The sequence below is a fragment of the Pteropus alecto genome, unplaced genomic scaffold (genome assembly GCF_000325575.1).
Source record: "Pteropus alecto unplaced genomic scaffold, ASM32557v1 scaffold97, whole genome shotgun sequence".
NCBI lineage: Eukaryota > Metazoa > Chordata > Mammalia > Chiroptera > Pteropodidae > Pteropus > Pteropus alecto.
Genome location: NW_006439713.1, coordinates 636010 through 651511, shown reverse-complemented (window position 1 = coordinate 651511; position 15502 = coordinate 636010). Strand labels below are relative to the sequence as shown.

The 15502-nt window shown below is 59.6% G+C and overlaps 1 protein-coding gene across 1 annotated transcript in view; it reads left to right on the top strand.

The window, feature by feature from the left end:
• SLC37A1 (solute carrier family 37 member 1) overlaps positions 1 to 15502 on the top strand; it is a 43490-nt gene that overhangs the window by 20410 nt on the left and 7578 nt on the right. Inside the window, exons 11-17 of the mRNA XM_015593112.2 lie at positions 4030 to 4095; positions 7117 to 7248; positions 9455 to 9545; positions 10640 to 10702; positions 11181 to 11266; positions 12141 to 12189; positions 13385 to 13458. Of these exons, the coding sequence (XP_015448598.2) occupies positions 4030 to 4095; positions 7117 to 7248; positions 9455 to 9545; positions 10640 to 10702; positions 11181 to 11266; positions 12141 to 12189; positions 13385 to 13458 (561 nt within the window). The remainder of the gene's footprint in view (positions 1 to 4029; positions 4096 to 7116; positions 7249 to 9454; positions 9546 to 10639; positions 10703 to 11180; positions 11267 to 12140; positions 12190 to 13384; positions 13459 to 15502) is intronic.

Here is a 15502-nt window from a genome sequence, read left to right as displayed (position 1 = left end):
TGGCCCTCCCCCCGCCCTGCCCGCCTGACCCCCACAGAGACGTGCGTGTCTTCTCTGGCTTCGCTCACCCAGAGCCGATCTCTGTTCACCCCGGAGACTTGCTTGGCCCTGGTCTCGGAACCCTGTCCACCCCGGGAGCAGGGCAGATCCCACGGGGCCATCCCGGCCTCTGCTCCCGTAGCCCGTCCATGGCCAGGCGTGTGCGTGTTCTTTGTGTGTGCATGTGTGCGTTCTGTGTGTGCATGTTCTGCGTGTGTTCTCTGTGTGTTCTGTGTGTCTGCATGTTCTGTACATGTGTGTGTGTTCTCTGTGTGCGTGTGTGTTCTCTGCATGTGCGTGTTCTCTCTGTGTGCATGTTCTGCGTGTGTGTGTGTGTGTTCTCTGCATGTTCTGTGCGTGTGGCTGGAAACCCTCTCGTCACCTCCACAGCCCGCGGCCAAGTCGCCATCGAGTCCCCTCTGACCCACTAATCAGCCCGAAAACAACGCACTTTTGCTCCCCTAAAACCCTCCCTTCGCACCTCACGCGGAGACGTTTGCCGAGACGGAGGCAGAGCGCGTCAGCACCTTGCCCGCAGCCGCAGCCGCAGCCGCAGCGGCTCCCAGTCTTCTCAGCAGGAGCCCGGTGTGCCCCTCCCCGTCCGTCTCCCCCAGTGGAGGCGGGGTGCTCTCTGCCGAGGGCCCGCACAGCGCCTGCCACAGTGCGGCGGCGCCCCAGTGTCTGCGTAGGTCACTCGTTAACGCTTCGGACTTTTGAGTACAATTAACTTGAAAAGAAGGATTCCGGTACAAAAATAAGGAAACAAAATCAATTTTGAAAATCACTGCTGCTGCAGGAAAATTAGCATCATATGATTCTAACTCTAGTTGATAATTTTAAATGTTTAGAAGGCGTTTTCCTGCCGTGAGCGTGAATCTTAATGTCCCGGCATATACGGTGTTTCGTCGTGCCGTGGAGCAGCTTAGACGTGCAAGGACCCACCGCCTCTGGACGTGGGGACAGCTTCGGCGCTCACCTTCTACCCCGGGGCATCTTCTGGGCATGGGGACTGGGCACCGAGTGAGAAGGGACTTTGGGGAGAGGGCGGATCTTCAGAAGCAGAGGAGAGCGGACCGGCTCGCTGAGCCCTGGGGTCCCCAGCTGGCCCGGGAAGTGTCGTCTCTTCCTCTTTTCTCTCCTCCTTTAGTCAGACCAAAAAAAGACAGAAGACTCAAATGACCGAACTCTAGAAGGAGAGAGGAGTCATTATGACCCACTTCACAGAAGTCAGAACTGCCAGGGGAACACCGTGGACAGCTGCCTGCTGACGAACTCGATAACTTAGAAAAGGGACACGTTCCTAGAGAGAGATAAGCTCCCGAACTGACTCGAGAGAAGAGAAAACCGAATACACCTGTGACGAGAAAGGAATTGAACTATCACTTTAGAATTTTAACACAAAGAAAAGCCCAGGCCAAGAAGGCTTCACTGGTGGATTCTTCCAGACATTTAAAGAAGAATGAACACTAAATGTTCACAAACTCTTCCAAAAACTAAAAGAGAACAGTTTCCTTTCATTCCATGAGGTATTATCCTGATAACAAAAGAAAACAAAGACGTCACAAGAAAACTATAGACCAGAATCTTTATGAATAAGACGTAAAACTTCTCAACAAAATGCTAGCAAACCTAATCCAGCAACATGCAGAAAGGATCACACGCCGTGAGCGAGTGGGGTTTCTCTCAGGAACACACAATTGTTTTAACATCTGAAAATCAGTTAATGTGATAGACAAAGACAAAAACCACGGGATCATCTCAATCGGACCAGAAAAAGCATTTAACAAAACCCAGGGCCTTTCACGATGAGACACGCAACAAATCAGAAGTGCAAGGGCCCTGCCTCGGCCACGTAAAGGGCATCTGAACCGCACCGCCAGCTCACGCTTGGCGGCGAAAGACCGGATGCCCGCCCCCAGGTCAGGAGTGCACGAGGACGCTGTTTCCACGTAGCGTTCCTCGGGGTTCTAGCCAGGGCAGTTAGGCAAGAAAATGAGCAAAAGGCAGGCAGATTTGACGAGAAGAAATAAAAGTACCTCTGTCTGCAAATGACATGATCTTGTATATAGAAAATCCCAGGTCACACACACACACACACACACACAACTGTTAGAGCTATTGTTACAAGTTAGCAAGGTTGCAGGACAAAATCAATATACCAAAATCACAGATCTATACATTAGCAATGAACAATCCGAAAAGGAAATTAAGAAAACAATCTTGTTTACAATAGCATCAAAAAGAATAAAATACTTAAGAATAAATTTAACCAGGGAAGTGTAAGACTTTTACATTATTAAATTACAAAACATTGTCGAAAGAAATCAAAGAAGACCTAAACCAGCGAAAAGACATTCCACGTTCACTGAAAGACTCGATATTGTTAAGATGGCAACATCCCCCAACTGACTACGATTCTGTATGATCTGTCGAAATCCAAGCTGATCCTAGAATTCTTAAGAAAGTTCAAGGGATCGAGAACAGCAGGAACAATCTTGGGAAAGAACCAGGGTGGGAGACTCACTTCCTGCTTTCAAAGCTTAGTACCAAGCTGCAGTGACTGAGACTGTGCCGCTGTCCCGAGGGAGATGGACGGACTGACCGACGGGGAGAACCGAGCGCCCAGAAGGAAACACTCTCCGTTATGGTCGGCTGACGTTCGGCCAGGGTGCCGGGACCTGTCGGTGGGGAGAGGGTTCTCTTTTCAACAGGTGGTGCTGGGACAACCGAATATTCACATGCAAAGAAGGTGTTCAGACCTCTTCTTAACACCGTACGCAAACAAGAAAATCCAGCGAAGGCCTAAATGTGAAAGCTAAAACTTTGAAATTCTTGGGAGAAAATGTAGGCTTGTCTCTTCAGCTTGGATCAGGCAAAGCCTCCTTAGATTCGCTACCAGAAGCACAAGCGGTGGAGGGAAAGATCCGTTAGACGTCGTCTGAATTTAAAACTTACGTTTCATAGGACGCCGTGGAGAAAACGAAATGACAACCCACAGATCAGAGAACACATCTCCAGATCACGTATCTGATAAGACTCGTGTCTATAGAAAGAACTCTTACAACTCAGTAATAAAAGACAACCCAGTGGGAAAAACGGGCAAAGGATCTGAACAGACATTTCTCGCAGAAGATACGCGAACGGCCAATAAACACGTGCAAAGCTATCTAACACCATGAGCCGTCAGGGAAATGCAGTCAAAACCACGCTGACACCACTTCACGCTGGCACGGCTGGAATCAAAAGGCAGGCAGTCCCAAACCCGCCCTCACGCACTGCCACTGAGGCTGCAAAATGGGGCCACCGCCTTGGCACACAGTCTGCCAGCTCCTCGGAAGGGCCGGGCTGCCCGCCGTGCGACCCAGCAGCCGCGCTCCCAGGCCACGTCGGAGGGGCGTGGGAACGTGTCCTCGGGAAGATTGTACCCAGATGTTCGTGGTGTGCGATGGCCCCGAAGTGGAGACAGCGTGCTGTCTGCCCGTCGATGCTGTGTGTCCGTACAGCGGAATAGTTCTCAGCAACAGATAGGAACGGGGTGCTGATGCCTGCCACGCACGGATGGATCTTAACGCGATGCCGAGGGAGAGAAGCCAGTCACTGAAGGTCGCGTACCGTATGATTTTCTGTCCGCAACAGGAAAGACGGCGGAGTCAGAAAGTAGATTAGCGGCTGCCCAGGAGGTGAGGGCGGGCGTTCTTTCTGAAGGGAGACGAGAATGTTCTAAAATTGGCTGTGGTGATGGTCGCACAACTGAGTTGCGCACGTCGGTCCTGGATGATTCTTCGAGAAAGAACTTCGTTTCCACCTTCTGTTATCTGAGGGTCTGGAGCCTTGAGGTTCACCCGGTCAGCCCTTTGTTTCACACTGGTCGTTTGTCTGCGTCCCCATGGTGCCTTTTTGTGACGATGGCACGTCTCCTTGCTGCGGCGCGTCAGGTGTAACTTCCGGCTGTCCGTTCGGTAATCGCTCTAATTAAATTTTCTCTTCCAGCATTCGAAAAGCTGTGAGAACGGGGTGCACAGGTTCAGGCTGCAGAAGCAAGCCTCGCCCGCCCAGGTGAGTCACGCGCGGTGCCGCTTGGCGGGAAGTGGGAGCCACTGCTGGGGGACTTGTCCCGGACACCCGCGGTCCTTACGAAACGGGGTCTCGCGTTTCCTTAGTAAAACTTGAGTTTGCTCGTGTTAGATTTCTTTGGCTAGGAGGCTCAGCTTACTTTAAATTTGTAAACCAAATCTAAGCCGTTCGTTCATCAGCGTGCAGTGCTGTGGGCACCACTCTGGGTGGTCTGCGCGAGCATCGGCCACGTCTCTGTGGCACTCACGTCCAGGAAGGGTGTGGGGGGCACCCAGGAAACAAGCCTTCTGCCGCAGCTGCGTGCCAGGAGGACAGAGTCCGGGGGCGGGGTGGGGGGCACTAGTTCAGGCCTCGTCGTGGGGGCCCTCGCTAAGCAGCCGGCATTGGATAGAGCATGTCACCAAAGAGACGGCAGGCCTTGGTTCAGGCCCGGCCACCCCGCAGGCTGACCTCCGTGCGGCTTGACCAGGCGGTCGTCGGCCCTGGTTCATTGGGGGTCCCCTTCCACAGGGGCCTCTGAGCACCAGCCAGCTTGGTCCCCGCCCTTAGGTAGCGGGAACAGCTCACACTCTGGAGGTGGCTCTTGGGCCAGCAGACAGGACGCCCCACAAGATTGGCCGGACCCCTCGTGTCCGGGGGGCTGAGAGCGGAGTGTCACCCGGCCCCTGCTCACCAGCACTTCGCAGACAGCACGGCTTTTTTCTCTTTATGCCAGAAATGAGGAGATACGTAAAGAAAGGGGTGGGCGAGGCAGGGATGGGCGTGAAGAGAAAGCCTGGTGTCGCCTGGCCACGTGGAGGGCCCTCTGCCGGTCCTCGTGGCTTTATGCTGACGACCTTGGGGATGGTCGAAATTTGTCACCCTTGTAGCTATGCATCCTCCTTGCCACCCTGCCTTCTCTGAGGATCTTTCTCATTGGCCGTGGCTCAGCAAACACTGAGCGCTGGGTGCTGCCCGAAATGCTAAGGTTATTCCACCCTCTGACCCGTGGGAGTCCACGCGTGCCCTCTGGGGACGGTGGTCTTCCTCCCAGAGTAGCGGCAGACAGCGCCAGGCGAGGCGCGGCCCTAGCGTGTTCAGACGGGAGCACCCGCTGTCCATGTGGCAGCGTGGAGCCCCTTTGCTCCTCCAAGTGTAAACCTGAGCGTGATTGGCCTGGCCGAAGGGGCCCGGAGACCCCGTCAGAGCCCCTGGGGATGCCAGGCACCCGCGCCCGCGTGTCTGACCACCTGGCGGCCCTCCGTTAGTTAGCTCCGTACGGAGGAGGCAGCCAGGCGCCCAGGTTTGTTTGGGAGGACCCACCATGACCTCACGCTGTCCCCATCTCCTCCAGACACTGCGAATGACTGGAGTCGGGGGGCTGGGAGCCCCCAGACCGCATGGCAGAGGAGTGGGGGCGGGCGGGAGGACAGAGCCTTCCCTCGTCTGTCCGCTGGGACGGCCTCTCGCTGCTGGGAGAGCAGAAGGCCGGGTCCGCTGTTGAACCTGTCCAGTGGCCCAGGGGAGCGAGCGGGCTCCTGCGCGGGGCCTGCGGCTGCCGCTGGGTCGGGGGCGCTGCCCTGGCCTAGCAGAGTCCCGCTGTCTCCTCGCACCCCATGCGTTGACACGTCCCTGGAGCCCCCGCAGTGCCCAGCCTCGGCTGCCGGGCCCCTCGGGCCTGCCCCAGGGACCGCTGTGATGGGGTTGGGGCGCAGCCTGGCCCGGCACTGCCCGAGGCCCCAGCAGATCCCAGCGCGCGGCCGGGTCGAGCCTCCTCGACCGGACCGCTGGCCTGATTCGCGAGAAAGGCTTCTTTCCAACCGCGAGTCGTCGCTCTCCCTCTCTGGGACTTGTGGGGAGCGGCATCGGGAAGCGTTCGCTTTTGCAGGGACGGCTTGTCACCCCTGCGCTAAAACATGAGCACATACGGCCCCACGGGACAGCGTCCGTCCAGGGCCCCGGGCACTGCAGCTCGTCAGAAGCCGGCTTCTCGGTGGTGGGGGCCCCGCTGCCTGGGGGTGCGGCACGGGCTCAGCGTGTGTGCGAGGGACAGCTCTCGCTCTCGCCTGCCCCCCGTTTCCCGGAGGTGGCGATGCGTTATCATTTTCTTTTTTAATTTAACAGCATTTTGCATTCATCTGGCTTATGCTATATTGAAATAGATACAGTAAAATCTGTTTGTTTTTGTGAAAAGTCTGCGACACATACAAACATTTCTTTTTAGGTCCGTGAACTTCATCGTCCAATCATGACAGACAGTTTTTAGATCCTTGAAACCTCACCCTGAGTTGGGGACCAGCGTTCTTTGCTTTACTAATGCAAACTTTATCCTTTGGGGATGTCCAGGATCAGAATTTATAAAATATCAGGATCGGTTTATGAATCTTAAAATAATGCTGTTCCTGACCACATACATCTAGTTGGAGCTCCTTAAAGAAATACAGGATCACGTAAAGAATTTATTGACGTTTCATAAAAATTACATGTAATCCCACCACTTGGTGATAACCAGTGCCAGTTTAGAATTTGGCTTCTTTCTTTCCATAAATGCATCCTATAGTTACCTGGTTATACAGGTACGTATTTAAACATTCCCCGAAAACATGATGAAAATGCAGTTCTGAGTGGTGTTTTATTATGTGTGTGTCATAAGCATTTTTCCACGTCATTAAAATCTACGAAAACTTTTTTACAACCGCAAGATACATCATTTATATGAACGTACTTTACCAATTTTCCTCAATGGCGGTTTGACATTCATTTTATTAAATAAGTAGTTTTTTTTTTTCTTATTTTTTGCAAACGGATCCCTGGAAGTATCGGGTCAGCGGGTTTGACCTGTTTAGTTAGTGTTTCCTAAAAACGTGTGGATGCCGATGGCAGTAAATCAATGACTACGAGAATATCATCGACGGTGTCTCCAAGGCTCCCGGCGGGCAGCCAAGTCGCTGGGAATTCTGGCCTCGCTTCGGCCCAGTGGACGGGTCACCTTCCCTTTTGTCTCCCCATGGGCCTCGCCGCCAGGACCCAGAGGTGCAGTGCTTGCTGCTGGCGGACGGGAAGCATTCTGCCCATCAGAGCCACGTCGTCATCCTCCCCGGCAACGGCGGGAGTGGCATGGCCGCCATCAGCTTCGTCGGGGCCTTGAAAATTCCCGTGAGTACACGTGCCTGGGAAGAGCTTCGAAAAGGGTCTTTTGCGCATGCTGGGGAAAGAGGCTGCCCAGTCGATCGCCAGGCTCGGGAAGAGCAGTCGGGGATCCCATGCTGCGAGGGTCAGGAGCCCAGGGCAGAAGCCGGGGCCGTAAGCAGGCAGCCTCGGCACCGAGTGAGCAAGGCTGGGGTCCTGTTGGCCTCGTACTGCATTTAAAATTTTCTGAAATTAGTTGTCTCGATTTAGAAATTCAGAAATTTCACAGACAAATAGGCCTCTCTTCTTCACTTAAAAGACCAGAAAAGTCTGGCTCTTCCGGGCCCGCACTGCCCTGTGGCTCGGCACCTCCCTGGTGCACCCCGCCCCGGCCGGCCTGCCAGCGAGCCCCGGGGGCACCGGACCCCGGCCCTGCCTTGCGCTCCGTGGCCGGGGGGCATCTGCGTGAGCTCCCTGCCCTTTCAAGTGCTTCCAGAAGGAGAAACCTGCTCTGACTGACCTGGCCTGTGCCACTAGGAAGTAGGGGTGACGGAGGGTACAGGGACCAGGGAGAGGACAAGAAGCCACTGCTGGGGACAGAAAGCCAACGGTCCGCAGAGCCCGGGCTGCTTCTCTGTCTAAAATCAGCTGCACGCGCGCAGCGAGGCGGCCAGTGCTGACGCCGAGCTCCTGGGCCCGCACGGTGCTGGCTGACCGGGCCCTTGTGCCTGGCCAGGGTGTGCGGGACAGTCGGGGACAAAGCCACTCACGATGGGCCGGGGCGCATGTGGCAGTGAGGCTCCTTCTCGCGTGGGGGTTTTCTTGTGCTATTTCCTGGGCTCCCCCCGCGGGTGTCCGGGGCATCAGAGGACATGTAGACACCGTGTTCTTCTCAGGAGGTGACCAGAGGTGGCCGGGGCGGAGGGCGGGAGGGAGGAGCGAGCCTGCCCTGGAGGTAGGACGGCCCCTCGTCTGGGCCTGCCGGTGGGCGCACACGCGGATCCCACGCAGACGAGGCCGGCCCCCCTTGTCCGACCCTCCCGAGAGGGCACAGAGGGAGCCCGACCCAGAGGCCCCTCCGCCGACCAGCACGGGACCTGGGGAGCTCGTCAAGGGACAGCGCTTGGGAGAAGCGCCATGAGCAGGAGGCGCTGCTGGCACTCGGCGCCCTGGAGCCAGGGCGTGGAGGACGCTGTCGCCCGGCAGATCTGTGTGGTCGGCCCGTAGGGGCCCGGTCCGGATAGGAAACTATTTCCCAAGTGTGCTTCGGAGCAGCCGAGGACCTTTCTGCGTGCCTCATGTGCAGCTGCCTCGTAAGCTTCAGCTGAGCAGGGGGTGCACGCCCGTCATAGAAATACAGGTGGGGTGGCGGGGAAGGCAACCCGGCTCTCCCCAGGCAAGCGCACCCGCCTCCGCTGAAGCACGGGCTCGGTGCCCGGCGGTGTTTACGGCGGTGCTGAGGCCTGAGTGAGACGGTCTCGCCAGGGCTCTGTGCCCCGTGCCAGGCGCACAGCAAGCCCGCCCGAACCACGCCCATCGTCCCAGTGGCCACTGGGACGCCATCGGCTCATGTGAGTTCAGAGTCATCAACCTAAATCGCGTGCTGTGTCCTTTGCCTCGTGGTGATGGGTGTCCCCGTGCACAGACGCGGTGTCCCCCGATTCCTCACTCAGATTTCCAAGCGGTGTCTCACAAACGAGACCCGGTCTGGAGCACAAACGAGCCTCCCCCCAAGGCCATTCTCCCCCCGCCACGGGCAGGAGGTGGCCGCCCGCCCGTCTCACAGACGGTCAGAAGCGCCCGTTCTGCGTCTCCGGTCACTGTGTAATTTGCAGTGTCTCCGGTCTCGGGGGGAAGGAAACAGCCGTTACGTGCTCAGCACCTGGACGCCTGTCCCCCACGTCCTGGACGCCTGTCCCCCACGTCCAGCACGCCTTCGGTACCGAGCGGTCAGGCCAGGCGGGAGAGTCGGGTCGGCAGTACGTTACTGACTCTGATCCAATGCAGAGACGGTGGCTCTCAGTCTTACGAGGTGGCCGCGTGCGGGAGAGCCCGTCCACAGTGTCCCGCGACCTCGCAGCCACGCGTGCCCCTCCCCCTGCCGCGTCCGGAGGTGCTCACTGCACAGCGGAGCCACGGCTTCGTGCGTGGCCTGGGCAGCCTGCGGTTCTGCTGCGGGCTTGCCCGAGCCCCGGGGCGCACGGTGGGTGAGCGGGCTGGCTCTCTCTTCCAGGGCGTGATCGAGTTCTCTCTGTGTCTGCTCTTCGCGAAGCTGGTCAGCTACACTTTCCTCTTCTGGCTCCCTCTCTACATCACAAACGTGGGTGAGTCTCCGCCGCCGGAGGCACAGGTGTCCGGCTCTGTGCGGTGCCTGTGATCTGAGCTCCCTCCCCTGCCGGCTGCCATGGTCTTGGAAAGAAAAGGCACATACGGGGCATGATGCATCGACCAGCACGATGAGTAGAAATAGACAGACAGAATTCGGACATGCACACTTTGTTGCCATAGTAATGACCCTGGTGGTTCAAAGGGTCACCGCATCGGATCCCAGCTGTGGCTGCCAGTCCCGTGCCGCCTGCTCGCACGTTCAGGCTGCCCCGGACCGTGGGTCTCCCCGCGGGCGAGCTGCACAGGCCCCGGGGGCTGAGAAGACGAGGCGCAGTCGTCCGTCTGGGAAGTCGCGTCGTGGAAATGAGTTCTAGGCTCAGGGACAGCGACAGTTGGACTTATATCCAGCGTCCGTCCGAGCTGCAGCCAGAGGTGGTGACCGATGAGCCCGCACGGTAGTGGCATGCACGCCCTGTGCTGTGTGTGACCACAGCAGGACAGATGAGGGGTCCAGCAGTTCCAAGCAGGAAAGATCGCAGGCATGGGATGGGGGTGTCGGGACGGGGGATGGTCAGGGAAGGCCCTGGAGCCTCTGGGTGTCACCCTGAGGTGTGGGCTCTGGTGACCGTGACAAAGAGGAAAACTGTGGGATGCGGGGCTCACTGAGTGCATCCCGCATGCTCCGGCAGTGTCCTCAGGACAAGCACAGACGGGAACGAGCCCGAGGCAGAAGGTCGCAGGGGTGGACGTCGAGGCGGTGAGGGGCCGGTCTCACGTTAGCAGGGACGGGTCCTGCGGGAGGACAGTAAGGAGCTCTGGGCTTCTGAGCGTCCATCCCTGTGTAGCTGCCCGCTCAGTCCCGTGCTGCGGGCAGCGGCTGCGTGAAGCAGACATGGGGGCCTCAGACTCGCAGGCGGACTTCGTGTGGCTGATGGCGCTTCGCGTCCTTCCGGTCTGGGGCCAGCCCCGTGCGGACCGCTTGCGGCCTTGTCATCTGAGTTAACCGATCACGGCTTGGTTTGAACCGTGCCGGCGAAACACAGGGTGGGTGCGAGGACCTTCCTCCCAGTGACCCCTGTCATCTCGGTAGATCACCTGGATGTCAAGAAGGCCGGGGAGCTGTCCACCTTGTTCGACGTGGGCGGGATCTTCGGTGAGTCCCTCCCCGCCCGGTCCACTGCCATAGAAACTTGAGCAGTGGCGTGCGGCCGCCCGGGGCCCAGTCTCCGAGACGTGTCCCCCAAGGCAGCACATCCCTGAGCGGACGTACCCCTCCCGCGTCCTGGGCCCTGACTGACGGTGATCTGACGCTCAGTCAGGGACGGCGCACACCTCACGGTAGGACAGACGGGCTGGCAGTGTTCGCGCCCTGACAGGTGACGGGGCTCTGGGGTCAGCCTGAAACCAGACTCCCAGGCGCCCCCTTTGGCTCGCTGGGAGGTGCCCTCCAGGTCACTCAGGGTGACAGCCCCGGAGTCTGTCAGGCATTGCGGAGGCGGCTGCCTGCCCACGGGGACTGGGAGGGGCCTTGGGAGGGAGGTCCGTCTCTCGCTGCTGTAGCTGCAGTCCCTCCCTCCCTGGGGGCCTTGCCGGAGGCCAGCCCCTCAGTCCCCCCGCACCCCGCATTGCAGGCGGGATCCTGGCAGGAGTCATCTCAGACCGGCTGAAGAAGAGGGCCTCCACCTGTGGCCTGATGCTGCTGCTCGCAGCCCCGACGGTGAGCCCCCCTAACCCCGTCCTCCCACCAGCAGACCCCTCCACGCATGGCCTGTCGCCTCTGTTGCCTCCAGACCCGCCTTGGCCCAGCCTCCCCGCCCTACCGCCCCTCGCCGAGCTGCCCCCCGCAGGCTCCCGCTGACCCGTTAGGGCCCTGGCGCCGTCCCCGCCTCCTCGGCACTGCCCAGCGTAGCGTCCCTGGGCTGCCCGGCTCCTTAGGCCTTGGGCGGTGCGTGGCTCCCCCTCTGCGCCTCGTTTCCTCCTGAGAAATGAAGACAGTGGCGCCACCCACACCGTCGGCGCCAGACGTCACCGTCAGAGCCTCACCACTTTCCAGCGACGCTGCGTACGGTGTCATCACTCAGCCACTGGCACTGTAACCGTTTGCCCGTCTGCCACGCCACTGCCCAAGGCAGTGACTGTCCCCAGAACAGGGCCTAGTTTTCGGTCATCTTGGGGCCACGGGACCCCCGCTTCCTCAGGCGCAGCTGTCGGGCAGACGGCCTGAGGAGGAGATGGCGCGACTCAGAGCTCGGGGAGAAGTGCCCCAGCCCCGTCCCCCTGCCCAGGGAGCCCAGAGCGGGGTCATCCGGGGCCCCCAGCTCGGAGAGCGGGGTCAGGACCCGCGCGTCTGGGACGGGGCCGGGAGCCTCTTTGCCAGCTGTGCCAGGGACGCCGGTCCTCAGCCAGCCCGCCCCCCAGGGACAGCCCGCCCCCCAGGGCAGCACGGCCCCCAGGGCAGCACGGCCCCCGTTGTGCTGTAGAGCCGTCCCCTCTCTGAGAGTCGCCCGCCCGGCCTTTCAGAAACAGGTCCCTGAGCAGCTCTTCGGGGACTCGGAACGAACCATTGTCTTTCCCGTCTTTACCGTTCACAGCTGTACGTGTTCTCCGCCGTCAGCAGAATGGGCCTGGAAGCCACCGTCGGTGAGTCCGCGGGGCCTGCCCTGTTTCCTTTCGCGTGCGTCTTGACCATGCGGCTTGGTGAAAGGAAATGAACGAACAGAGGAGCATTTAGCTGGCGTGAGCAGAGTGTGTGGTGTGGTCAAAATAGGCCCCGTGCCCCCCGGATGGGGCCTGCTGCTCCCAAGCGTAAGGCCTGACCGGCTGCCGGTGTGGGCGCGCGTGTGGGAGGGTGCAGGCCACCTGGTCTGGGGCAGGGATAAGCCTCGGGTGCCCAGGGGCAAGGAGCCACTCACAGAAGCCAGACGTCCCCTGGAAGGCAGCAGGCTGCACCCCGGGCAGGTGGCAGCCGGGCAGAGCTGGGCAGGCCTGGCTCCCGACCCGGCTCCTGTCAGCGTCAGCCACGTCAGCCACGTCGGGCCAGTTGTGTGACACTGGAGACTATTTTTAACTTCCTGCAGGCCACGCTATCCAATTATGGCTCTGACACTTAGTAAATATCGTTTCTGTTCTAAGAAGCCAGCAGGGAGGATCGGAAGGGCGGAGGCTCTGTGCGATCCCGCTGGACGTTACCCAGAGTGCAGGTTCCTGGGGTGTGTGTGTGTGTGTGTGTGTGTGGGGGGGGGGGGGTGTTTTGTGGAGGCAGCCAGCTGACGTACAGGTTGTCTGCAATCTCAACACCCAAATCCCTATAAAAGGCAGCAACATGTGAATAAGCAGAAAAGCATGCTTTTTTTCACCCACGTGGCCGCCCCACCCCTGGAGCCGGCTGAGGTCCCTCGGGGCTGAGCTGCCGTCAGCAGCTGCGGGTGCAGAGAAGGTTCCTTTCTGCTGCAGATGAGGCCGTGGCGGCAGCCGACAGGGCCAGTGGGGAGCACTTGCTGTCCCAGGCCACATCCACACTTAGGACGCCAGGGTTCTCGGACCCCTCGGTGTGTCAGCCAGCAGCTGCTGCCTGTGCAGAGTCTCAGGTCCAAAAAGCCTGCGTCTTTGCAAAGTGTGGCTGGACTCACAAAACGCCTCTCAGCGGGTCTAAAGGGAGATGTTTATGACGCTCGCCCGGGTGGTTCCCAGCCCCGGACCGTGGGCCGCCTTCCCAGCACCTCAGAGCCTCCGGCTCGGCTCGGGCCAGGACGCACGTGACACCAGGGGGCCCCCCAGGGGGCCGCTGAGGCTGGCGCTCCGCCCGCTAACGCTCTCTGGTCTCCGGTTCCCACAGCCATGCTGCTCCTCAGTGGGGCCCTGGTCAGCGGGCCATACGCGCTCATCACCACCGCCGTCTCCGCCGACCTGGTGAGTGGCTGCGCATCTCACCGGGGCGCCCAGGGCTGGCCGTGGTGTGCACCTCTTCTGTTCGTGACAGTGACTGTCTCTATGAGTGAGACTGTGTTTACATAAGCACCGTCTTTCGAGGGTGACCAGTACGTATGCCATTTAGAGTTTTCTAAGCACATGATGGGCAGTGGCAGCCACATTGTATAAATAAGGGTTTGAGGTGATACCGAAGGCCTCGTCTGAGCCAGCGGTCCGGCTCGCTCCTCGGTGCGCCCTGCAGGCTGGCGGCCGTGCGCCCGAGTCTGCCCCGGGGCCATGGCACGGCGAGGTCGGCTCCTCCCCTCTATGCCTGGCCCCTGCTGGTGTGGGGACTGCAGCCGAGCCAGACGGGTCCCAGCCCTGGGAGGACACTTCCAGAGAGGCAGCCGGGGTTCTACGGAACAGCGGACGTGCAGGACGGTGAATGCCCCACGTGGTGGCTGGGTCCACGGGGCGACTGACGAGGACGTGCGACTCCCAATCACGGAGACCCCAGTTCAGCCCCGGGGGAGGCAGGCCGTTCTCCCCCGCCTGGCACGGACACACGTGGGCACGGCGCTGACGTAGAAAACGCCCTTTCAGAAGCGGTGTGTGCGGACGGGCGGGGTGACGCGTGCATCTCCCGCACAGAAGAGTCGATGTGGACTTGCCGTCCTCCAGGGCGTGTCCTTCCGCAGGGGCCGGTGCGGGAGGGGAAAGGGACGCGTCGCACGGGGAAACCTGACGGACGCGACCTCTGCCCGGCAGCCAAGGTCAACACCAACAGCCACGAGCCGTGTGGTCCACGTGCCCTTGACGTGACGTGACGTGACGAAGACGGCACCTCGGTGGTTTTGCTCCCCAAACCCACGCCCCGCTGATCGTGAGAAAAACATCCGGCAGTTTCCACGGAGGGACAGCCTGTTCCTCATGACTGAGGGTCCGCAGAACAAGAGGCGTCTGGGAAGGTGGCAGCCAGAGGAGCCCAGGGAGACGCAGTGACTAAGTGTCACGTGCACTCTGGGTGGGGCCCTAGGACAGGAGGAGATTAAATTAGAACCCGGTAAACACCAAGGACGTCCAGGTGCAGTCTGAGTTTTCGTCAATCACGCATCGGCGTCGGGTGACTGGTCCTAACAAGCAGCGTTACCGCGTGAGACACGGACACGGGAAAGGGCGCGGGCCGCATCTCTGTGCCGTCCCCACACACCGTCCGTGAATCGTGGCCTGTTCTAGCATTACGAGGTCATTTAAAACCAAAACCAGTCCCCGGAAGTCCACACCCGTGGCAGGGTGGCCGGGGCCCCCCGCCATCGGTTCTGGCGCGTCCCCCAGCTCCCAAGTCGCTGGGACTCTCCCGCTGGCCCCTCGCCTTCGGCTCTCCCTGACCTCCTAGAATCAGACCCCGGACCCCCCGCCCCAGCTCATGCGCCCAGGCCCCTGTAGCCCCCGCACCTGCCCTCGGGGCCACCGCGGTGCGTCTGCCTGGCATGGCCCTCTCACCTGTGAGCGCCCAGCTCTGTCCTCAGCGTCTCGGGGCAGCAGGGTCACGGGGGGTGGCCTTTCTCATCTGCACCTGCACCAGGGTGCCCACCTGCAGACCAGGCCCACCTGTGCGCTGAGAGAGTGCTCCTCAGGCTGCCTCTAGGAAGCGTGTCCCTGCTCCTGTCCGAGCACAGAAAATTCTGGAAGGGCCCACACCAGACCAGAAGCCGTGGTCTGTCCTCCCGGGGGCAGAGGGCAGAAGTGTGACTTTCACTTCCTTCCCAGACTCCAGAAAATGTGCATTGTGGGTGATTATCACTTTACGTGTATGCTTTAGTTCATAGGTACACACACACGACATTCGTTTTTACAGACTTTGGTTTATTTTTGTAGTTTTAGGCTTCCAGGCACTATTTTTCCTAATTCACGTTTTTCCTTTTATTGTCTTCAGCTTGTGCTTTTTTCCCCACACCTTCTGTGTGGCCTTTTGCCAACCAGAGCTGTTGACCTGTCACTTAGGACTCGAGCCCCTAAGTTGGTCTCTTGGGTCGCCCCCCTC